The 25,886-nt window shown below is 48.0% G+C and overlaps 1 protein-coding gene across 3 annotated transcripts in view; it reads right to left on the minus strand.

Moving 5' to 3' along the window:
* Window positions 1–25,886, minus strand: part of LOC138258805 (zinc finger protein 567-like) — a 376,430-nt gene that overhangs the window by 230,582 nt on the left and 119,962 nt on the right. For all 3 annotated transcript variants that reach the window (XM_069206041.1, XM_069206040.1, XM_069206039.1), the window contains 2 exons: window positions 2,935–3,030; window positions 1,334–1,429 (listed from right to left, as the gene is read on the minus strand). In XM_069206041.1, the coding sequence (XP_069062142.1) occupies window positions 1,334–1,429; window positions 2,935–3,030 (192 nt within the window). The remainder of the gene's footprint in view (window positions 1–1,333; window positions 1,430–2,934; window positions 3,031–25,886) is intronic.

The raw sequence follows: 25,886 nt of genomic DNA on the forward strand, positions 1-25,886 counted from the left end.
AATTTAGTTGGATCTCAAGCCAGATGCTCCTCAGCTCCTCTGACAGACGCGATTTGATGAAAAGCTTCTTCAAGATGAAGTGTGGATTACAGAAATTAGAGAATTTATATTATAGTATTCTGTAGTTTGTGATGTATTTAAGGCAACCCTACATGGCAGGAGGATTTCTTACTACACTGCCCAATCTAAACGAAAGCGCAAAATAGTCATCACTTATGAAACTAAGGTCACTCTTGTGGAAATCACTTGCATCGACTCCCACACAATGGAGAACAGAGAATGGGAAGAAGTGAAGATTGCGCCTGTTATGATGTGGTAGTTGTGAACGCTGCTATAGTAGGGCAAACACGTCTGAGAAAGGAGAATTTATGGGTAAGCTTTAAGCATGGTCAGCTAAGGAGAGAGCACCAGAAGAGGGCTGATGATGCCACCTGTGACTTCTTCCCCGGCATCAAGGCCGAGGCCCATGGAGGTGGTTAGAAGGAAAGCCCTGGAGCTGCCAGTGTCACCAGGCTGGGAGTAGGTCATCCCTTGGGGAGTGGCCCAGAGGGAACAGAGCACCATCCCAAAGATGTCCAACATGTTCTGGCACTTGGTCTCAACCTTAGTAGGGTCAGCAGATGGATCGGGAAATACGAGCTCGATCATCTGCTGCTTCAAACTCAACTCTGCGGAGGAGCCTAGTGTAGTAAGTAGCACTGTAACACCGGACAGTTCTGGGAACGTGAGTGTGTCCTGGAAGAAGAGGAAGATTTCTGCTTCACACAGTGTTTTTTGTGGGAAAATGTTTGAGAATTGATTCCTTCTCAGGAAACTTACCTGCAGCTTTAGGGTGACCCTTTACACCTTGACCCACTTCCTGGTGGCTGTTTGATGCATCAGGAAACACAAATCACAGGACACTAGTGTGTCCCAGATATCACATGCGCATGGTATGTGGATTCGATAAAGACATTCACTTGCAGAATCTTAGACCCAATTTCAACCCTGAAACTTTCAGAGAACAAATTTGACTCAGTCACCGTTGAAGTCAAGGAAAGTTTTGACCGTCAAGCACAGAGAAGGCGCTCCGGATGTTGCTAATGAAACACAAAAAAACATGAAATGAGAGCAGTATGACACCACCTTGCAGCACTTAGGAGCTACTACTGGGCGTTTCTGAGAGCAGTTTGATACCTGAGAGGATATGTTTAAGGTGGGGAATCTGCAGAAATATCTATCAACCAGAAAGCATGTCATTTTTATGGGAGAAAAGCAGAATACGTTGAACTGGTAAGCCTTTAAGGGGATTCATATACTCAAGATCCTCTCAATAATGTCTCGTTACTCCTACCTGAGCTTTCCCCCAAAGGCTCTTGCAGCTCCTGCAGGTGGGAGTCTCCTTCATCTCTCAGAGTCATTGATACAGGAGCCGTCACATGTCGCTCACCTTTAAGAGAAATGGTACTGATGCATTTATTATGATTAGAACAATAAAACTATGCTTTTATCATGAATTAATATCACTTTGCTAACCCCTCTCTGCCTCGCTCCCTCTTCCTCTCTTCTTTTCTCACCTTTCTTTTTAAAACCCCTTTTCTCTCTCCTTGCCTCTCTCTTTCTCACTTTGCCTGTATCCCTCTGTATCCTTCTCCACCCCTCTCTGTCTCCCTCACACTAATCATCCCGCATTGCCCCATCGTCCATTCTCTTCCCACTTCTACCTTGTCTCAATTTCTCATCAGTAATGGCCAACACTGATCCCACTCCGTATTCACATTAGATATTCAGTTTTTTATTAAACCATTTTAAATTCAGTTATGGAGTGTTCTTTGCCCTAACACTAACTCTACAGCTAAAGTGTGAAAAGTATGTAATTATTTGTAGTTAATTACAATTTGTAACTTCTACGTTATTAATTTGTAATGAAAATGTGTAATTGTTTTTGTATGAATTAAATCAATGTAAACTGGTCAAGCAGCAGGAGGGCAGAAACCTGTCTGAGGGGTAGAAGCAGCTTGGGCTGCCCGGAAAACCCCAGTAGGCTGGTCGGAGCAATGCTGGGGTCTTCTGAGGAGCCCCCAGAGTGCACGGAATCATGCTTCCAATAATAACAACAGTATTGGGGTATGATTCCGGCATGTTTGTTAAGGAACATGCCCAGGTTCAGAGTTATTATTATGTTGCTGGTCATGCGTAGTGACCTATGTCCAGTACACCCATAAAATGGCGTCCCAACACTCACGAAATCCAGGAAAAGGAACTAGAGTTCATGGGGGCACCTCTGCTAGTGCAGGGGTACCCTCATACACAGATACCTGCACCCTGTCCTCTGGGCTAGGAGGGCCTGCTACAGGGGCGACTTACAGTGACCTGGTGCAGTGACCAGCAGTCAAAGGGTGCATGCACCTTTTCACGCAGGCTGCAATGGCAGGCCTGCAGTTACATTTTGCATGGGCTCCCATGGGTGACAGAATAACTGCTGCAGCCCATGGGGATCCCCTGGTGCCCCAATGCCCTGGGTACACGGGTACCAGGGGCACCAGTATGCCAAATGTGGGGTGTATGTGGTTCAAGTAACCAAGTTTGAAGGGAGAGAGCATAATCTCTGGGGTCCTGGTTAGCAGGATCCCAGTGAACACAGTCAAACACACTGACAAAAGGCAGAACATGGTGGTAAACATGACAAGAAAGAGGGTACTTTCTTACAGGAGCCCTTTAAATTAATTTAATTATAATAAATAATGTTAAATATGTATTTACCTTTTCACAAGGTGATGGTGCACAGACTAGTGGCAAATGAAATAATGGTATTAAAGATGCTATTTTGCTAAGGTAATGGTCACCAGAGGTAATCTTGGAGAGGTTATGGTTTATCCCTATTCTGTCTGTCTTTGTGTCCCACTGACTCACTGGCTGCCATCGTTGCATCAACATCACCCGGTTCCCACCCACCTGAGGTCCATGTCTTCTGTAAACGCTTCTCTTCCTCTCGTTTCTCCTCTTCTGGTTTTATGGTTAGTGTAAAAACAGATGAGATAACTGGGCAACCTGAAATAAAAAAAAACATAATTCATATTATAATGCTACCTTATAATGGGTAAGACTCATTGCAAAGAGACAATAGATTGCAAACATGGAGACTCAGTTAAACTGAATAATAACCTGGTGAGTGGGGGGCACTATTGGATGGTGGGAGGAGCTTCAAGCAAACGAAACACCGAGACATAACAAGTGCATATGTTTTAAATTTTTAGATCAGACAGCCATCTGTGGGTGCAGAGACAAATGTGCCACTTTCCTATGAATATCCACTGACTACAAATGCCAGAAAAGGAAAACAAACTCCTGAAGAGGGGCACAAGGGCGCTGCACTCTCAAAGAGAAATTGTGTGCAAATCAGTTGAACCAGGCTTCAAATTGAGCAGCGATGGAGCGTGGGGTGGCAACAGGGACCAGCTTTGAGCAGTGAAAAGTTTACCTTCTGACTTAGTTTTTTTCAGAAAGATTTTTCTTGTCGGTGGGTTGGGATGGCAGCTGAATTCGACAGAAGGCCTGGCGATGGTGGGGTGCTGCTCAGTATTGGTCCCAGTGAAATCCTCTACATGGGACTTACAAACTTTTCTGGAAGCCAAGCTGCTTTCAGCAGAGCAAACCAGAAAGTTTAATCCGACTGGCGATGCGACAATGACGGCTGCGGTTCGGTGGTGGCCCCATGGCAGCCTATGGTTCTTTTATGAAAAAGTTAAGAAAAAAGTTTCTAGGTGTCCACATTTGCAATCTTGAGGGATAGAGAGTACATTCTTGCACCAGCCATGGGTTCTGATTCTTTTGGGCACCACTTCGTAAGTTAGAACTGAATCTCCCAGAAGCCACCAGCAGGGATCCAGGGCAAAACCAATTGGAATTTCTCAGCTGGGCTCTTCTTTGTTGCAGGCTTCTTGCTTCTTTAGTGTTGATGGAGCTTAACAGGATGCTAACCAAATAGTGCTTGACGTTCACTCTTCTGTCCTGGGTTCAAGTAGGAGAATGTGCAGCCTTTGAGGCTTCTCTCCTCATGTAAAACAACAGGCTAAGTCCTTCTAAAGAGCTGCAGTCCTTTGGTTCAGCAGATTCAGTTCTTTTGTTTTCCAAAGTCCCGAGGGTGATCTGAAGAAGGTAGCCACGGGTGGCACTTTTACGCCTGACACTAGCTTGTGGGTGGGGAAGACTTCCTGAGCCACTGAAATAAAATTCCCATGGGCAACTCTAACTCTACCCAAGATGTAAGAATTTTCAATCCCTGAGTCAGAGTTAGGGGCACTCCTCTGAGGTGAGTCTAGGGAAATGAGGAACTCCTCCTGCAAAACTAGTTCTGGGCAGGGTCTCCCCTCCCCAGCATTGGGGCTACTCTGACTAGTTAGAGAATTGCAGTTGTATCTGCCTATGGCCGGGGCTGCCCTTTCAAAGCTGATGCAATTGGCGGCCACATCACCCTGGCCACCCTGTCAGGAGGAGGTCACACTCCTCCCAGCCAGGGCTCTTTTGTTCCTTTTCCTGTGAGCAATTCACAGCATCAGCAGTCTGCCAGGCATCTGAAAGGACTGCCAGAGACTTTAGGCAGAGAAATGCCAACTTTTGAAAAGTACATTTTCAAAATAGTAATTTCAAATCCAACTTTGCGACCAGCTGGATTTTAAATTATTATTAATTTGAGTCCTTCTCCTATAGCCTTTGCTATTCCCAAGCTGGCGTTATACATTATAAAGTGTCATATTGTAACCTAATGCTTTCCTCTGATGAGCCAGTCTTCCCACAGTGCAAAACGACTTTGGAGATTTTTCACTGCCAGGACATGTGAAAGTTAAATACACATACTTTTTAAATCCCATGACTCCTGCCTTATGGGCATTTAAGGCCTACCCTTAGGGGGACTTATACGCAATAAAAAGGAAGGTTTATGCCTGGCAAGAGGTCGGTTTTGCCAGGTCGAATTCGCAGCTTTAAAAGTTCACATTCATGCTGAATAGGCCGGCCTGAAGACCTGCTTTGCCTTCTCACTTTAGTGGTGGCAGAATAGGGGCTGCAGTTCACTATTGACGTTTAACTTGCAGGCCTGGGGTACACAGGGTACCACATACTAGGGACTTATAAGTAAGCTAAATATACCTGTCAAGGACTTGCTAATTGTACACGCTTTTAGGTCAGAGAGCACATACACTGGGCAGTGGACATCTGCGCCCCATTGTGCAGAGTCATTAAACCAGCATCAAAAAGTGGGGGTGATCCTGCAAAAAGGGCATTTTTTTTTTACAGGAAGCGGTGCCAGTCCTATGTGGGAGATAATTGTACTGCATAAACCTAGTTTTTAGGTCGAGCATAGCAGCGTGGAAGGACTGCTTTTCCGACATGTTAGTATGTATCTGGACTTTTAACAACGCCCATCACTATCACTCGTTCATGGCCTTGCCTTTCAAAAATACTTTGTTTTCGTTGGCAACCGCTTTACGTTTGTCCCGCCATAGGGTGGTTCATTACCACCTTGGCCATCAACCCTGTTACATGGATAATTGCACTTTTGCCGATAACTTTGACTGCGAACGAACTTCTTTTTCCTTTTGTCTCTCCCTTCGCCCTCACGGCAGCACTTTGAATCGGCTCACTTATGTCAACCGTTTTACTTTTTATTTTCAGTTTGTGTGGCAAGAAAAGTCCAGTTAGGAATGAACAACGCTAATAGCTCTACCCTGAGCAAACACGAGACCCATTGCATTGCAAATTCTTGCTGTTATCCAGTCCTAACTCCACCCCTCTTAGATCCGTTATCCATTGCCTTTTTGTCTACCCTCTGTGCTTTATTCCATTGTGTGGGAAACTGAGCTTCTTTGCAGATGCCACCACCCATGTTTTGCCCCCTTTTAGAAATACTAGATGCTGGTTTTCAGCTCTGACAGTGCACTGAGGCCTGTTAATCAGAACTCAGTGCTAGTGCTCCATCCTTAAAACAAGGTATGTCTAATTGTTTACCATTGGACCAGGACTTTAGCACCCCTGTCAGTTTCTAGTAAATGGTACCCCTGGTACCTAGTGCATGGGTACTAAAGAGGGTCCCCAAGGGCTGCAGCAAATCTTATGCCAACCTAAGGGACCCATATACACATTGCACTTAGCCTGCCATTGCAGAGTGCATGTTAGGGTGCAGGCCCTGAGTGAAATCACAACGTGGCACACTCATAGTATGCTATGTCAGTCACTGCATGTATTACATGTGTCACCCATACAGTATGCCTTAAGAGTGAATACAAGTAAGGACATATATGCATGAGCAGGCATGCTCCAGTGATGTCTAGTTCTATTCCTAGACATTGCAAGTGACTGGGCACTCATCTTAAAGCATGTACTGAACACTGGTCAGCATGAGTGACCCAACTACATGAAGGCGTCACGGAAAATAGTGGTATTTGGTATCAAACACCTCGTCTTAATAAATCCATACTGTCACCAGTAGTGGAATTATTATGACATGCACCCAAAGGGCACCTTAGAGGTGCCCCCTGAATCCTACCTGTCCTCTGATGTACTGGCTGACTGGTTTGGACCCACCTTTCACCATAGATGAGTTTCTGACCCCCTGGCGGGAGGGCCTCTGCTCTCAAGGTCAGAAACAATGCCTGCTCATCACCTCTGTCAACAGGATGGCTAGCAGATCTGCATACCAAGGTCTGGGACTTCAAAGACCCTGCAGCCTCCCACAGCCCGGAGACTGGCGCACACCCTGCACTGAGGCCTCTCTGGCACCAGGAAAGGCAGGAAGTTAGACAGGAGGCATGTTGCACTTGCTGGCTGGACACACCCTCCGAGGGGAGCAGTCTGAAGTGGACACAAAATAGGGGATTCCACCATTTTGTGTGTAGTGGAATTGGGAATTCTGGGATAGGGTGATGCCCACTCTCCACAGAAAGTGGTCATCTAGGGGTTGTAGTGACCCCAAGGGTAAGTCACCCATTGGCTACTACCCTTCACGCCCCTTATCACCACCTACATTGAGTAATTAGGGGACCCCTGGACACCAGCAAAGCAGATCAAGTCAAGACTTGGCTACTAGGAACCGAGGAAGACCAAAGCCAGACCGAAGAGAGCGACAACAGAAGCCCTATACCAAAGATTGGCACAAAACCCTACCCAGCTGCTTGTGCTTCGACAATTGCTGAACCAACTTCACAGAGAGCTGTATACCCTCTTCAAAACACTTGGAGGGCTGCCCAGCAACTCAATAATTTTCAAGGTCCAGTACCCAGTCGCATTAGTCATCAGGCCCTCCGAGGGAACAACAAGACAGGAAAAGATTGTTTGGAGCCTAGGAGGTCAGCCTCACCACTTTACCAAAGTCCTGAGATGCTGACCCCTCCCACAGGCTTCCTGTGCCTATACTTGGGGTACTGGACCCCTTGCAGCATCCAAGGCTTGTTGGTGGTCCAATCCGGACTCCAACAGCACCAAAGCAGACCTACAGTTGAGGGATGTCAGGATCCATAAGACCATTCAGGAGAGTAGCCCCGCTGCCCTGTTTCCCCTCTGCACCAGGTTGCCAGGACCTATAGCAGGTCTTTGACCACTGCAATCTAATGCCTCAAAGCACCTCTGCACCTGAGCTCCACAGCCTGAGTCCAAGGGAGTCAATAGTGCTTACAGAGCCCTGAGACGCTTTGGAGTTAAGCCCACTGTTGGGTTTGACAGGACTGGACTCCCAGTCGCCGCCTACAGCCTCTTTCTGCAGGCCCTCTGTACCGCGAGTGCCTCTGGTGACAAAAACCCAACACCTCAGGACACCTCTGCACCTCGCTGTCCTGGCCTGAGGAGAAGGGGACCAAACCAGACCGATCCCCATTGAAGTGAATGGGACACCTGACGCCGTAACACACCTCTGCACCAGGACATCAGAGCTGCCCGAAGTGACCTGTTGGTATGGCCTTGGACCATGCCCCACACTCATCTTAAGTCTCAGAGAACAGTCCTGTAAGCTCCTGTTAAGTGCCCAAAGGCAGTACATGTTTTTCCACCATGGGTTAACATTACCGCACCCAAAAATTGCACTGTGTCAACTTTTGAAAACAGTAAAAATTGATAACTTGAAAAGTACTCACCCATTACTGATGATCTTGGTGTCGAAATTCATGCAAAAATATGAATTTTATAAATTGGTGTCAGATATCTTTATTGTGTGTATCTCACTTACTGGCTCTGTGAGTGCAATAAAGGCTTAACAATCTCCTCTAAAAAACCTAGCTGCTTGCCCCCACTAGCACAAAAGAGAGCTTGAAGGGCTATTATTTTAACCTTACAGTGGTACCCTACATAGACAGCCAGCTTCCTACACATTGGATTTGTGTTATTGGTTCCTCTGAGAGGCTCAGCGATATGGTCTGTAGAAGATACAACAGCTGCAGGAAAATATTAATCTTGATGCTTGCTATTCTTCCCCAGCCATGAGACTTACAGTTTGTCGCAAATGTATAGATCTTTAGAGAGTGTATCTAACATCCATGGCACATTACACCCATACATGACCCAGATCGTGTTTGCTAAATGTGTCCCTCGATACTTTGCCAGGCTTTCTGCCTAAGTCAGTCTCTACTTTTCTAGGGTAGTTTCCAGGTCCATTATGCCCATACCCTTCAACTCTGTATAAATGATTTGTATTCCTGACACTTCTTTTGGTACGGCCTGGGACCATGCCCCACACATCTTTAAAGCCCTCTTCCCAATCTGAGCTTTTTGCTGCCTGAAAAACCAGTTTGGTGGACCATCACTTAAAGCTTATCTTATTTCAGTGCAACCTTCGCGGATACAGCCTGCTGACTTGTCCCACTGGAAGAATCCAAAATCCAAAAAAGGGACAACGTACACAGGTAGAAACCTTGACTGGGCAAAGGTGCTAAAAGTATCAGGCTGGCGAGTGGATTTCCTTTAGCATGAAATTTGAATTTTTCTGCTTGAAGCTTTTCCCACCAAAACCAAATACTTCAGCTGGACTTCTCTTAAATGCGCATCTGACTTTGAAGGGACTTTGCCGATACACACTACTACCTTGCCCCACCGGAGGAGTTTGACTTCCATTTCAAAGATTAACGGCCTGATTTAGAGATTGACGGTGTAACTGCCAAGCTGTGTCGGTGGTGGACCTGAGTACTCCGTCAAGTAGACGGAGTTCCGCCTACCGTATTTAGATGTAGTGTGGCTGAGCCGAAGACCACCACAACCGAGTGTTCTACCTAGCCGTCAGGCAGACAGGGTCCCGCCAACCATATTTAGATGTTACAGCTATGCAGGCGGTGTCATACCAGCGGATTGCTGATGGAGGGAGGCCGTTGCTGGACCTAATGGGCATTGTACAAGGAAGTGGCTATGGAATAGAGGTAAGTCACACACAAACACTGTACCTTAGCCACAAGTGTCCCTTTGCATGACGCACAACTCAACACACCATACAAACAGTGTAATCCATTGCCAGTTCCAACATCACACAACCCATACATGCTGAAAACACCCACTGTGATACAACCATGAGACAACATACACACACCATTGACACTGCACCCACACACAAACACAACCACAACGCAACTACACACTCAGCTACATAAACACACTCACACCAAAGCACAACTACACACATCACGACAAAGACCGCCACACAACACTCACCTGAATGTTACACACAGCAACACAATACACAACCACACATACACAACAACATCGGACCCATATGCAAGTGGCACACAGACAGACACAACCACATCACCCTCTCCACCTCAACCAGCCAATCTAAACGCATATACATACACGTACTGACCCACATACATAACAGGCAGCACAACATTACCAGTAGAGGTCCCCTTGCAATGAGCACACATGGACACAGTTCACAATAATGATTGTACCGTCACTGTAGAGCCCGCATTCATTTGGCAATGAATACTGACACCACAATGATATGTGTGCAATATAAGTGTTCTACCAGTGTGTCCCCATCAGTGTGTGACGCAATCATGTTCCCAACATATGTATGTCATTGAAATTCTAAAAACTACTGTGACATGTGTATGGCTGCAGTGGGCCTGACTTCACATGCAGTGCCCACCCAACATACCCTGTCAACATGGGTTCCCTACTTTCAAGTCCGACGACAGGGGGTCATGTATTTTCCGTGGGTCAGTGTCAGCAGCAGCGACGGAAGGAATTGTTCAGTCATGTCCTGTCGAAAACAGAAGTGGAATTGGGTGGGGGGGAATACATTTTTACCTCATTTCTCCCCACAATATGCCAACTTAAGTGTGGAGGTTGGACCGCCACATTTGGCTGGGCGGAAATACACATCCAAACCTGCATGACGGGAGAGGTGGTTGGAGTCCCTCCTGCATCCACTTTTCCCTATGGTGCTGTTGACGCGGGTGGAGCTTTTTGGAGGCAACAGCAGGATGACTGTGGGCTATTGCCTATGGGTCCACCAACATCTAAATCCTACAGGCAAACCATCATGGCGGCGGATGGGTTTTCAGTTGCAAAACCAACAGCGGGACCATTATCGCCAAGATCTAAATCAGGCCCTAAGTGCTGAGGTAAAATCTTTGACTGGGACAAAACTGCTTGGTGTATTGAACCGACACTCCATCAAGGTCAGCCGGAAATCGCACATAGATCCTGGTCACCAGTAAACAGTGACTACTTACTCATTGGCGCTTTAATATTTCTCGGTGCTTTTTCTGTTAAATCCCAAAAAAATCTGATCTCTAGTTCCCCTTATTGGATTTTTGTCATTTTGGTGTAAATTTTGTTTATTCAATATTAATCTATATCTATGAATTAGTGTGGGATTTTTATTGTGTTTTATTTTTTTAGTACTTGTAATTTTTCTCTAAGTTAAGACTGTCTGCACTGTGCCATAGCTACCAGTGTCAGTTGCTTTCACCCTAAAGGATCACTATTCGTATTCATTCTCTGCGTATTTGGGGGATTGCTAGTTCTGTTCTTAAGTAAGTTATTTCCTTACCAATCGCTTCTTTTCCATTTCTGGATGGAGCTTCTATCTGTCCTTATCCTGTTCTCAACGGTGTTACTCAAGATTCAGTTGTTACACAATTATTGTTTTCATCATATAGTATCTTTATCTTCCAATACGTCTTCCTTTGGCTTTATTTAAAATTTCTGTGCTGACGACTACCAGATCCATTTCTCATTTTCCTCTTTTACTGATTCTCTCCATAACCAGATTGTTGCTTCTCTTTCCACCATTAAAAATCAGCGGTCATTAAATTTCCTAAAATTGACCCTAGGAAAACAGATTTCTTTCCTGCCCTGCAGCTATATCTACTCCTCCTCAGGTCTGTCCCCTTTCCCATTCTCTGCCTCAGCTAGGACCCTGGGAATATCCACTCACATCACCACATCTTGATCACTTTTATAGTGTCAGGCGTTTGCTCCAGAAACTAATGTTCAACAACATTGTGGGCACATAGGGACTTCAGAAACCTAGAAATAAGGGAAATGTCCTCTTTCTGGAATGGTTACCCCCACTTTTTGCCTGTTCTCAGTATGTTTTGACTGTGTTCAGCACCTTCAAACTTGGTTGCTCGAACAACACATACCCCACATTTGGCATACTGGTGCCCCCATATAAGTCCCTAGTATACGGTACCCAGGTACCCAGGGCATTGGGGCACCACGTGTCTCCCATGGGCTGCAGCATGTATAATGTCACCCATGGGGAGCCCATGCAAAGTGTATCTGCAGGGCTGCCATTGCAGCCTGCGTGAAAGGATGCATGCACCCTTTTCACTACAGGTCACTGCACTAGGTCACTGTAAGGTACGCCCTCTCAGCCCAGAGGGCAGGGAGCAGGCACCTGTGTGTGAGGGCTCCCCTGCATGAGTAGAGGTGCCCCCACAAACTCCAGCCCCATTTTCATGGACTTCGTGAGTGAAGGGACGCCTTATTACACGTGTACTGGACATAGGTCACTACCTATGTGCAGCTACATAATGGTAACTCCAAACCTAGGCATGTTTGGTATCAACTATTTCAGAATCATATCCCAATACTGTTGCCAGTACTGGAAGTATGATTCCATGCACCTTGGGGGCTCCTTAGAGAACTACCAGCATTGCTCCTACCAGCTTTCTGGGGTTTTCTGGGCAGCCCAAGCTGTTGCCACCGCTCAGACAGGTTACTAACCTCCTGCTGCTTGATCAGCTCAAGCCCAGGAAGGCAGAACAAAGGATTTACTTTGGGAGGGGGGATAACACCCTCTGCCTTAGGAAATAGGTGTTACATGGCTTGGGAGGTGTCACCTCCCCAAGCCACTGGTATGCCTTGAAGGACACATTTGGTGCCCTCCTTCCATAAACCAGTCTGCACTGGTTCAGGGACCTCCAGTCCCTGCTCTTGCGCAAAACTGGACAATGGAAAGGGGAGTGACCAGTCCCCTGTCCCTCACCACACCAAGAGTGGTGCCCAGAGCTCCTCTAGAGGGCCCCTTGATTCTGCCATCATGAATCCAAGGTGGGCAGAGGCCTCTGGGAGCATTTGAGTGGCAAGGTCAGGAAGGTGAGGTCAGAGCCCCCTCCTGATAGGTGGTCACCTGGCTAGGTGACCAATCCCCCTTCCAGAGCTATTTAGGGTTTCCCTCTTAGCTGGGTCCTTAGATTCGACAAGCAAGACTCCAGCAGGATTCTTCTGCATCGTTTACTTCGACTTCTGGCCACTGGAACTGCAAATGGACCCTCCAGGAACCGACAATCTGCCTCCACGACGAAGACTCTGCTTGCAACATTGTTTCCATGGCTCCTTCCAGCTTCTGCAACATTGCTACGGCTGTGCATCCTCTGAGGGCGGCAAGTCTTCAGTCTGCATGAGAAGGAAGAAGGAAGCTCCCTTGGAGTGAAGGAGTCACCACCCTGCATCTGCAGGCACCAACTGCAACGATGACTGGCTGCATGGATCTCCTCTCTTTCTGAGCTACGTGGATCCTGTATCACGGGTGGTGGTCTGTAGTGGTCCCCTTGGTCTTCTATGCCAGCTGTCCAACTTTGGTGAAAGTAAGCCCTTGCCTTCCCACACAGGGCAGTACCACTGTGCACTGAGTCTCTTGCAGCTACCATGGCTTGTTGGCATCTCCTCCAAGGGATCGTCAGGCTCTGTGAAGCCCCAGCCCCCAGCACTCTTCCCTGTGATGCACGGTCCTCTGCGTGCTTCTCTTGCGGTGTGGGGCCCTTATTCAGTTGTGCTGCATGGGTTCTTTGCGATTCCTGGGTCCTCTTCCAGTGGGTCTTCTGTGAGGGCTACCTCATCTTCTATGGACCCACTGCCTTGCTGAGGATCCCCTGGGACTCCCCTCTGTGGGTTGAGTCATCCTGGACCTTGCTGGTCTCCAGCAGCTCCACTTTTCATCTACCCTGACTCTTGCCTTTACCAAGGCTTGGTCGTGGTTTTTCTACGCCACAGCCAGACTGCAATCTTCCAGCCAGCATGGGACGCCGACTGCAACCTCCAGGAAATCTTCACCGACTGCAGGGCTGCATTGCTGGTGGTCTTCGTCCTTCCGTCGACCAACTCCTGCAAACACAGACGGATGAGTAGTGGCTCCTGCCACACCCGGACACTTCTGCAACTTATGGACTTGGTCCCCTTCTTTTTCAGGTCTTTGTCTTCAAGAATCCACTGCTGGTTTCTTGTAGTCTTGTTTGGGTAGTGCATTATTCTTCTTTTCAGTCCTTTTGGTGGTTTGGGGAGAAACCAGTAACTTACTCCTTTCTTCCTGGTCGCTGGGAGGCACTGTGGTACTTACCTTTTGGGGTCCCTAGTTCCTCCAGCTCCCCTCTACAGATTCTGGTTACCTGGGTGGGGGTTCTGCATTCACATTCCATTTTTAGGTTGAGCGTTAGCGTTCGGCCTGCTGTATACTAAAGTATACAATAGAGTGAGTTTCAGCGTTCTGATTTGTTAGTTGCAGTGTCCTTCAAAATTCCTTGCTTGCTAGTGGTCAGTTCTGCCTCTTTGTCCTGCCTTTTTTTCACTTTGGGAGCAGCACAAACTACTGTCTAATTACGCTATGTCCTGTTTATCTCTTCTGTAAGGGACTTTTTTTTGGCATTTGCCTGTTTCACTTCAATGGTGTGGGTGCTTGTTCAGTCCCACCTCCCCACCAGCTCCCTCTGTAAACATAAACCACAGCAGAGGGGGGCTTTTCTAGGGCCAGCTCACCCTCGCTCTCTTCCTTTTGTTATTTTCAGTCTGTCTGGCAATAAAAGTCCGGTCAGTAATTTACAACGCTATGAGCTCTAACTCGACCAAACACGAGACTATTGCATCATGCCAGGGACATTCACACATTTCACCAAGGCATTTGCATTTTCAGAGAACACATAGGGGGTCATTCCGACCCTGGCGGTTGACTACCGCCAGGGCCGGGGACCGCGGATGCACCGCCAACAGGCTGGCGGTGCATCCATGGGCATTCTGACCGCGGCGGTACAGCCGCAGTCAGAAACGGGAAACCGGCGGTGTCCCGCCGGTTTCCCGCTGCCCTAGGGAATCCTCCATTGCGGCGCTGCAGGCAGCGCCGCCATGGGGATTCCGACCCCCTTACCGCCAGCCTGGTTCTGGCGGTTTTGACCGCCAGAACCTGGCTGGCGGTAACGGGTGTCGTGGGGCCCCTGGGGGCCCCTGCAGTGCCCATGCCAATGGCATGGGCACTGCAGGGGCCCCCTAACAGGGCCCCACCAAGATTTTCAGTGTCTGCCAAGCACACTGAAAATCGCGACGGGTGCAACTGCACCCGTCGCACCCCTTCCACTCCATTCGGAGCCGGCATCCTTATGGAAGGGGGTTTCCCGCTGGGCTGGCGGGCGGCCTTCTGGAATTACTGCGGCGCTCTTTTGACCGCGCAGCGGTATTCTGACGGCGGGACTTTGGCGGGCGGCCTCCGCCGCCCACCAAAGTCAGAATGACCCCCATAGTTTGCAGGAGTACGTTTCCAGCGGTGCTTCACTGAAATCCTTATTTCCCATTTTTATTGCAGCAAACTGTTTCCATTTTGATGTGTGCCGCCCTCTACCAGCGGCACATTCCAGACATTTTTCAGAACTTAAGTCATGTGAAAAACATTATTGTTTTCATCCCGTGTGTGCTGATCCGCGCAACGGGTCTCCCATTTGCTCGAGTTACAGCTATTAGAATTGTAAACTCCTAACTGGACTTTTCTTGCCAGACAAATGAAAAGAAAAAAAACACAGCGCGATCACGCTGGGGTTTACATAGGGCAATCGCGCTGAGTTTTAAAAAAAATGTGTGTGGCAAGAAAAGTCCGGTTAGGAGTTTCTAAAGCTAATAGCAACGGGCCTCGCTTTTGCTCGAGTTAGAGCTATTAGCGTTGTAAACTCCTAACTGTATCAAATCAGTAAGTTAACAATGGTGATTCTGTGAAGAATGATTAGAACTGGAAACGTTTTAATAAAAAAAAAATATGAGATTGTGAATTAAACCTTACTAAGAACTGTGGACGGATAGTGGTCTTCTGAGTGTCTGAATCACGCTTTAAGTCCCTCTCACACCACTTTCCTGCACCTGCAGTCGTTCCCTCTACAACATTCCGCCCCTTCTGCCTATCTCACACGTCATTTTAATTCTCTTCAACACGTCTTTTCACTCTCACCTCCTCCACTTAACGCACTAACACAGAACCCACCCACACACCTCTCCGTTGGTGCTATCGATAGCTCAACAATAAGGGTCTTTATGACCCACTGACAGGCAGTGAGAGAAACATGCACCGCCATCAGCCTCAGCTCCAGAGCTGCCAATGGACCCCCTTCATAAATGCCCACCCTCATCCGGACACCTTAAGAGACTCCGTTAACAGTATGCTTTATGTTGCTTCAAAAATCTAAAACACAAAACCTACAAAAAATGAACAAACTCAGGGAATGCAAATTTAAGTATCACGTGAAATGTAGAGAGATACTGCATTACGTACATGGATTAGGCTAAAGGTGTTTACTGTTGTTAAAAAATCGATCACTGATTTTGTCTATGAAATTAAGGTCATGAACAAAGGTCTCGATGAAGACTCGATTCAAATTCACTTTTACGACCGACCCACTTAAAGCCCTGGTCCGACCCCTATGCATCAACACCACTCCCCTCAGGCCATGCTCTGAATTCATATCTGCATTGCACAATTCTCTTTGATTTTGTAGTTTTAACTGTACTATATTTGATGAGTTGTCCGTGATCTCTGAGATTTGTATTGGTATTTAAGAGTTTATCAGTCCGCAGTGTTCAGTTGTGAAGCACGGATGCTAGAAAGGTAAATAAGCCCCCACCCCTTAGTTTGGTAATAAAATAGTAATTTTTAGGGTACAGTGGGCTACTCATATTCCTTGGTACCAGTTCCACTGCGCTTTCTGCACCATGGAAAGCTAGGCCATTGACAGTGGTGTCTGCGATTTCGCATAAGATTGTTGCTCTCTGAAAAATTAAACTATCATTTTATATGTTCAGGTATTATGCGGAAGTGTGTTTCAGAGGCTCTTGTGAGTGTAGGCGTGATAGTGAGCATCTGAAATCGAACAATAAAGTATGGCTCGGCTGGGAACCAAAGGGAGCCCTGGAAAGATGTAAGCCCATATTCACTGAGGCTTTGCACAGACTCAAAGTGACACAAATCAACACAGAGGCACTCTTTACTCCGCTGCCTGCCAAGGTTGAACCGCCAAGCGGCCGACTATGTGGCCGCATTACAACATCCCTGCTGGGCCGGCGGGGATGTCGGCCATAACATTGCAGCCGGCTCCTAATGGAGCCAGCGGTGTTGCGGCCGTGAAACAGTGAAAAGCAGGGTGGGGCTGTGCCTGGGGCCCCTGCACTGCCCATGCCAAGTGCATGGGCAGTGCAGGGGCTCCCAGGGGCCCCGTGACTTCCCTTCCCGCCAGCCTTTCCATGGGGCCATGGACAGGCTGGCGGGAAGGGGAGTCATAATCCCCAAGGCAGCGCTGCAAGCAGCGCTGCCCTGGCGGATTATAACCGCCGGGACAACAATGGCGGGAAACCGCCGGTCCCGGCGGTGTGACCACGGCGCTACCGCCATGGTCAAAATATGCCGATTTGTACTGCCAGCCTGTTGGCAGTACGATCGCCAGTACAACCCTGGCGGTCTTTGACCGCCAGGGTTGTAATGAGGGCCACAGTCTGGTATTTACTATAAAGTCAGACAGGGCTTTGCATGAAAAACGTACATTTCCTTGACACAGTAGTTAACAAAGGAAACAAGCATTTTCAATGCAACTGGTCTTGCATTTGCTCGAGTTAGAGCTATTAGCTTTGTAAACTCCTAACTGGGAGTTGTAACCGCCGTGCGACCGCCAATGCGGCCGCACTCCCGCGGTGCCCATTTTGACATCCCCTATGGGCCGGCGGGCGGAAACCGAGTTTCCGCCCACCGGCCCAGCGGGGATGTGGGCCGCAACATGGGAGACGGCTCCAAATGGAGCCGGCGGTGTTGCAGCCGTGCGACGGGTGCAGTAGCACCCGTCGCGCTTTTCACTGTCTGCAGAGCAGACAGTGAAAAGCTGCATGGGGCCCTGTCAGGGGGCCCCTGCACTGCCCATGCCAGTGGCATGGGCAGTGCAGAGCCCCCCAGGGGCCCCGCAACTCCCCATACCGCCAGCCTTTTCCTGGCGGTTAAAACCGCCAGGAAAAGGCTGGCGGTCGGGGACTTGTAATCCCCTGGGCAGCGCTGCTAGCAGCGCTGCCCAGTTGTATTATCACGCCCGGGGCAAATGTGGCGGGAAACCGCCGGCCCCGGCGGTGCGACCGCGGCGCAACCGCCACGGTCGTAATGACCCTGGAAGCACCGCCCGCCAGCCTGTTGGCGGTGCTTTCGTCATTTCTGAACCGCCAGGGTTGAAATGACCCCTTAGTGTGTTAATTACCTCCTATTGGAGGGTTGCCTATCTAGTACTTTTTGGTAATTGTGTCAGTAAAATAAAGTACTTTTATTTTTGTAACACTGAGTGTTTTGTTTCTTGTGGGTAAGTGCTGTGTGACTACAGTGGTATTGCATGAGCTTTGCATGTCTCCTAGATAAGCCTTGGCTGCTCATCCACAGCTACCTCTAGAAAGCCTGGCTTCTAGACACTGCCTACACTTAACTAATAGGAGAACCCTGGTCCTGGTATAAGGTGTAAGTACCATAGGTACCCACCACACACCAGGCCAGCTTCCTACATATAATAACTGTTGAGCTAAACAATTTTCTCCAAACTACACATCACACCTTTAAAAAGCTGTTTATTGTCTTATAATTCAACAACAGTAACAATCACAGTATCATTGGTAGTGCCGTGGGGCATTTCGGAAACATAATCGGGGAATAATCTCCCACACTTTAATGGAGTACACTGCAATATCACAGTCCACATTATAACCAAAGGAGGAACACACAGCACTTATTATTACAATACCCAAACAGTGGTGACAGTGCAAAGTTGGGGGTGAATAAGACGTGTGTAAGTGTAGTATAACGAGACTTCAGGTGAGCCAGAGGTGCAGGGGTGCAAATGAACAAGTTGTGGGGATCCGGAGCGAGCTGCACCCGCTGTGGATGTGGACAAACACACACAAGCACAAGCGGGCAGAAACCTGCCCAGGGCATCCCATTATGTAATCTGCTAATGTACGTAAGTGATCACATCTGCTACGGGCAACCCTTTGTTCCGGAGATAAGGGTGATTAAATGTAATGTGGGATCATTCTGGTTATTAACTTCTTCAAGGTGGATGAGTGTCATTTTTGGCTTCCGTTTCACCACAAGCATGTCCCAATTTTTGCTTCCTATGCGCAGCTGGCTGCTATCACGGAGGGAACTCAGCACACTTGCCTCCGCCTCCGCCCACTTCAGTACCAACTGACGCCATCTGGAGATCTCCAATGGCAGGGGCGCCTTCCACTGCATGGCAATTTGTCGTTTATACAAAATAAATGATAGGTCAACGAATCCATGAAGATATTTGTCCCGTTTGGCTCTGCGACGCATTCCCAGTACGCAGGATTCTGAGGTAGGGTCTAACAAATGCTCCATTATATCGGAAACTTCACCTGCAACACCATGCCAGGCACTCAGCAGTGGGGGGCAGTCCCATACCATGTGGTAAAAACCCACCTCACCTAATCCACATTGCGGCATCTAGTGGCAGAGGCAGAGAACATATGATTAATGCGCTGTGGAGATAAGTAGGCCTTGTGAATGAAATTAAACTGTGTAAAGTGGAATCTGGGGTTGCGGGGCACCCCCTCACCTGTTGGAGAGTTCCATCTAGTGAGTGCTGCATCCATGTTCGTCGTAGCGACGCCGAAAGGGCTCCGTACAAGTGTGTTATTGCCTTCCTTTGACCAATGTCTGATAGTAATGTGTGAAGGATGGGGGAATGCGACGGCACTGTATCACTGGCGCCCCAGGTGTCACAGAGCAATTGGCGAACGGCATGATAAGTCAAGAAATGGGCTGGGCCCAAGGAGGTAAGCTCCGAAATGGTGGCATAAGACATAAAGGTGCCATTATAAAAGTAGTCCCCCAGTGTATCCATCCCCGCCTCTATCTAAGGGCGAGATCATGATTCATGGACAAGTGGATTCCACCCGGCAATTGATTAATGGGATTAGGGGGGGAAATGGAGGAGGAAAAGATCTGCCCCGAACATACTGGTGCCAACAAACACAACCAATCTTCTTTAAAATGCTTCCCTTAAATGGCAGTTGTGTGTGGTCCGAAAGCCAAACGTAGATGAAGTTGTGCCTAATCTTGCACGTATCCTCTCTGTTTCTGCATTAGCAGATGTGCCTAGCCAGAGGAGGGGCCATTGTAGTTGTGCTGCGGAATAGTAAAGCTCAAAATTTGGAACACCCAGTCCTCCCTCGAGAAGCAGATGTTGAAGAATGGGCAGTGCTACTCGACGCCTGTCCTTGCCCCAAATTAATTCCAATAGTAAACCATTCAGTTCCTGAAAGAAACTCTTGGAGATAAGTATTAGCAAGGCATCAAAAAAATACAGCAGTCTGGGGAGGATCAGCATTTTAGCTACTGCCACTCTTCCAAATAATGACAGCGGAAGGGAGCCCCAAAAGGAGAGAGAACTCCGCAGAGATAGAAGCGCGCTGCCCATGTTGCCGTCCATAAGAGCATCCACAGGACACCACAGGAAACGATGGGCCGGGAGTGCGTCCCGAAGGGAAGCAGGTAATTGGACCAGAGGGAAAAGGCAGGACTTCGACCATTTGACTGAAGGCCCAAGAGCATCCCTAAGGTGTCCAGTGGAGACATCAAGCCAGACAGAGAAGTCATGGCGTCTCTGAGGTAAATCAATGCGTCATCAGCATAAAGCGCTACGATATGGTAGGTGTCCAGTTCCTGGATCCCCCACCTCTGCACTCGCAAGCATAGGTGACTGGCCAAAGGCTTCATTGCAAGCACAAATAATAAAGCTGAGAGCAGGCAGCCTTGCCTAGTGCCCCTGATGATTGAAAAACTCTCAGAGATTAATCAACCTCCTTTCACCCTGGCTGTCGAATTAGTGTATAGAGTGTGGACCCATTTCAGGAACCTAGGGCAAAAGGCCATACGGCTTAATGTGGCAAATAAAAATTCCCAGCTAAGAGTGTTGAATGCCTTTTCGATGTTCGATACCGCTACTCTGTTGTATGCTGCAGGTGGAGTGTTGTGTAAGAAACATATCAGTATCCGTATGTTTAGGAACGTGCTTCAGCCTGGTATAAATCTGGACTTGTCCTCATGGACTAATGTCTTAATTAGAAGGAGGAGTCTCTTTGTGAGGATCTTGCCCAGTATTTTACAGTCGAAATTAGGGAAAGATAAGGGTCTGTAGGAGCGCACGTCTGTTGGATCGCATCCCGGTTTAGGCAGCACTACAATCAGAGCCTTGCACTGAGAGCCGGGGAGCTCTCCATGCATCCATGCCTCCATGATAACATCCAACAGAGGTTGAGCAAGGAACACCGAGTATGTGGCATTGTACTCTATCGGCAAGTCATCCGTTCCAGGTGTCTTATTGCAGGCTATCTGGGAAATAGTAGTTTGTATTTCCTCCAGCTGTGTAGGTTCGTCAAGGTCATCTCTTTGCAGGGGGGAGAGCCGAGTAAGGGGGACAGCAGACAAAAATGACTCTAACTGCGTAGGGGCAATAGCCGAGTTTGCCTGATACAGTGTAATATAATATTCCTGGCAGGCGTTGTTAATAGCAGATAGTGTAGTGGCCAAGGAGCCATCTGTCAGTTTAATTGCCCCGAACGGGGTATGCTGTCGTTCATCGTGGATCAAGCCATGCCAATAGTCTGCCCGAGCAGTCGCCCTCTGCGTGTAATCTGGTTAGGTAATATTGATAGTCATGTCTACGTAAGCGTGTATCAGATTTGTTGAGTGTTTTTCATAGATCACGAAGTTGGGCGGGTTCCGCCAAGTGAGTCGCAACCTCTCTCTCTAGTGATCGCAATTCCCTTTCCAATTTAGCTAATTCCCTGTACAATGTGCATCGCACTCCCCACGTGTCTGATAGGCAATACTACACATCACACCTAAGTATAAAGATCCTGAGTCTCTTTTCCACGCCTAAAGGTCAACACTAAAGGGTAGACCACCATCACTCTTGCATACAAAGATGGCAGTAAAAACAAATCCTCCTAATGGGTTTTTCCTGATCTCAGTCAGAACAGACGAACTTTGGAAATACCCTGAAGGGTTTTCAGAAAATGCTGTTTCATTACATTCCTAAATTGATTACAAAGAGAAAGAAAGATATACAAAAAGGCTCTCCTTGCAGAAAAAAACTCATCTTTTAAACAAATGGAGAAAACTAACAGGTTTGAACATCAAGTACAAGAGTCTATCTTTGAGGAGCTCAAAGAATCTAAATAAAATGATTGTGTATCCTTTTTCTTTGACAAAATCAAGAGTATTAGAGATTAAGGGCCAGATGTAGCAAAGTTTTGCGAGTCGCTAATGGCCCGATTCGCAATTTGCGACCTTGCAAAATCCGAAATGGGATGCAAAAATCCCATTTCCGAAGTGCAAATATCGATGCGAGCCATTACCGACTCGCAAAATGTGCAACCTGATTTTGCGACCCGCAAAGAGGAAGTCGCAATTTGCGAGTCGCAAACCATATGAAAAAGCCAGTCGCAAATTGCGACTAGTCACAACAAGCCCATTTTGCACATCCAGATTAGCACTGATTCAGAGCAGGTGGTAACCAGAACGAAAGTATAAAAGGAGACCCAGAAGGCATCTGGGTTTCTCAAAATGGCTGAACTGTACGTGATAGCATGGAGGAGGAGAGTCCACGCCACCCCGCAGAGGAGGAGGAGAGTCCACGCCGCCCCGCAGAGGAGGAGGAGAGTCCACGCCACCCAGCAGAGGAGGAGGAGGAGTCAGAGACAGGAGAGGATATACCGAACCAGGCAGACACTATTCCAACAAACTGAGGAGGAGATTTATGACAAATATAGACTGAGCAGTGCAGCAATATTAGAATTAATTGAACTACTCAATCCGCAGCTTGAACGACAGACAGTGCGCGGCAGCGCCATCCCTACACATGTGCAAGTGCTATGCTCACTGCACCTCTTGACCTCGGGTAGCTATCAGGGGGTGATTGCAGTGGCAGGTGGGGTATCCCAAAGTGCATTCTCACGATTCTTCAGATGTTTCCTAGATGCCATACTCACGCACATGTCCAGATACATATACCTACCCAGGAATGAGGCAGAAATTAACAGCACCAAGTTGGACTTCAGCAGAATTCCCAGCTTCCCCCATGTAATAGGGTGTGTGGAAGGGACACATATACAAATTTGCCCTCCTGCAAATCTGGAACATGTGTTCCGCAATAAGAAATGTACCCACTCACTAAACATCCAGGTGGTATGCGAGGCCCATAATGTCATTACTGACATTGTAGCCAAATTTCCAGGGAGTACACAGGACTCATACATATTCAGGCACAGTGGGATACACCAACGCCTAGAACGTGGGGGTTTGGAGACGGATATCTATTAGGTATTGCTGAATACACCCTGAAGCCTTACATACAGGTCACTGTGGAAATCATCTATGCCCTGCTAACATTGCTTATTTTTGTCAAACAGGTGACAGTGCATATGCGCTAAGACCATGGATACTTACCCCGTACCTAACACCTGGCAATGAGAACGAGAGGCGATATAACAGTGCCCATCGGTGGACCAGAACTGTCATCGAGAGGACCTTTGGATTGTTAAAGGCAAGATTCAGATGCCTCCACAAAAGTGGAGGTGCACTCCAGTATGCCCCAGAAACAGCGCCGCATGTGCAATCCTACACAACATTGCCACCAGACGTGGGCTACATCTCACCCCTGAAGACACAGATTTGGAGGATGAGGAGCAAGAGCTACCACACCGACAGCCTGGGGATAGAAACATTGCAAATCAAGGCAGACAGAGACGGAACCACATTGCAACCCAATACTTTGGCAGGTACGTGGCAATTGTCACCACACTCACTGATGTCAGACAAACATAACCCAGTTGTGTAGTGGAACAATCAAACCTTTTTATTTGTAAACTATATGGTGAAAGAAAAGTGCTGTCTGTTAAAGTCTGTACTTGTCCTAATGTTATGAGGATACATTAACATCATGTGCCACATGATTCATGCTGTCTGATGGCTCACACCCTCCTCCTTGTGCACCCAGCATGGCTCATCCCAGGTGGGTAACCTGACCCCTGCCGTGCACTTGCACTCCTTAGCACACGGGACTCAATGGCAGACACACTACTTATTGTGGACTTCTCCTCACTGTCCTGAGGGGTCTCACCTGTGCCCCTTGCCACCTGCCTAGCTTCCATCAAGTCCACTGCGTGGCTGATGCAGCCAAGTCCACGTGCCACATCGCCCCCAAAGTGGCCAAGTTCAACCTGTACGCTCACTGTCCATCTAAACAGGCCAGTTGTGTTTGTTGCAAGACGCCCAATTGAAGCAGCCATGCGGTCGAATCGTGCCACTGTGTGGCGCTCCCTGCGCCTTGCATACTGTCTGTCTGCCACCAGTTCCGTCACAAGTTGGCGGGTGGCCTGGGTGAGATCCCCCATATGTTCAATCATTCTAGTGAACTGCGTGTTCACTTCAGCCAACCCAGGGGTCATGCTGCTCCGCATCCTGTTTAATGTTCTTGAGATTGACCTCAATTGTCTGTTTTGCAGGCGCTGACCATTGATGAGGGATGCCTCCATTCCTGCAAAGCCTGCTTCCCCTATCTCCTCCTGCGGCACCGCCAGAACTCTGCGCCTTTGTCCTGCTGCTAGCTCAGAACGACTTGCTGTGGGGCTGGGGCCAGGGGTCATATCAGCTGCCCCCATTTCCTGTTCTTGTTCCTGATAGGACTCTGGTGGTGTCCTGCTGGGCCCAGGAATTTCTGCAGCAGCCTCCTGCACTGTCTCTGGTCCACGGTCTCCTCCCTGCCTGTTGTTGCTGCTGGGGGTGTCTTGTGGGAGACCTGTGGGACATAGGGAATACACTGTCAGTCTCTCACATCTATTTTATGCCTCATAATAAACATTTGCCTATATGCTGACTACTGTACTACATTTCCCATAATGCACTATTCTAGAGGTTTACTAGACTGGAATGGAGCTAGTCTGGTGGTGTCTGCTGCTGTGTACTGGGAGAGTGTGTATACTGCATTTGTAGGTGTGAATGCGTATCTCATGGTACTTACTTTTGGATGTCCCTGGCGCAGAACTGTCCACTTCTCCCATTCCGAGTACGACCTCAGGCTCCAGGGTCTGCTCGACCATTGCTTCCATGGCTGTTGGTGGTGGGACAGTGGATGGGCCTCCTCCGGTGCCCCTCATCTCTCTCAGCCGCTCTGCTACCCTCTCCTTTGTCCTGGAGCGCAGGTCATACCACCTTTTCTTGATTTCCTCAAGGGTGCGGTGGCACACCCGTATGGCATTAATCCGTTCCTGAATTTGCTGCCAAATCATCTTCTTTTCTGTGTCTGGGACACTCAGGGCTGCCTTCCCAAACAGTTTGTCATGGTGCAGGCAGCATTCCTCTTTCAGCACCCCCAGTTCTTTGTCTGAAGATTTCAGCTTTCTTCTTATCCGAGCACTGCCTGTTTCCTCCATTGTACCAGCAGGTCCTCTCTCCTGGGTGTTGCACAGCAGTTTGGAAAGGGTGTGGTCCTCCCTCCTCCCAGGTGTATTTGATGACTTCCTGGTTCTGATGTCATCACCAAGAGCCAGGAAGTGAATTTCCAAACTGTTGTGCAGCACCTGCAGGCAATTTGTGTGCCAGTCGCAATTTGCGACACTGTGACACTGCGACCTTGCGAAAAGCGAACTCGCAAAATGCGGTGCAACACATTTGCGAGTCGCAAATTAGGGTCGCACTTTTTCTTGGATTCCATTTTGCGAGTCGAAAATTGCGATTTGCATTGAATCGCAATTTCTGACTCGCAATTTTTATGCTACCTACATCTGGCCCTAAATGACCAATCTAGTAGTAATAATAATAATAATATAAATCAACACACCACCTCCATAAAACTAGTGCTTTTAGTGACTCCACCCACCAGTCTGAGGACTCAAAGATTAAAATCATCATGGATACAAAGCTCTTTGTGTTCACTAAGGACAATATTTCTCAACCACTTTCAGAAGAACTATACCAACCTTTACTCCCAGACTGGCTCTTGTAGGCAACCCCATCTCTACACAACAGACAAGTACTGCAATATCTAGGACCACAGCACGGAAAACTTATCTTTGAAAACAACACACTAGAGCCCGGATATGAACGAAAAGTGCACGCCCATCTCAGG

This window comes from Pleurodeles waltl, chromosome 9 (assembly GCF_031143425.1).
Source record: "Pleurodeles waltl isolate 20211129_DDA chromosome 9, aPleWal1.hap1.20221129, whole genome shotgun sequence".
NCBI classification, from domain to species: Eukaryota; Metazoa; Chordata; class Amphibia; order Caudata; family Salamandridae; genus Pleurodeles; species Pleurodeles waltl.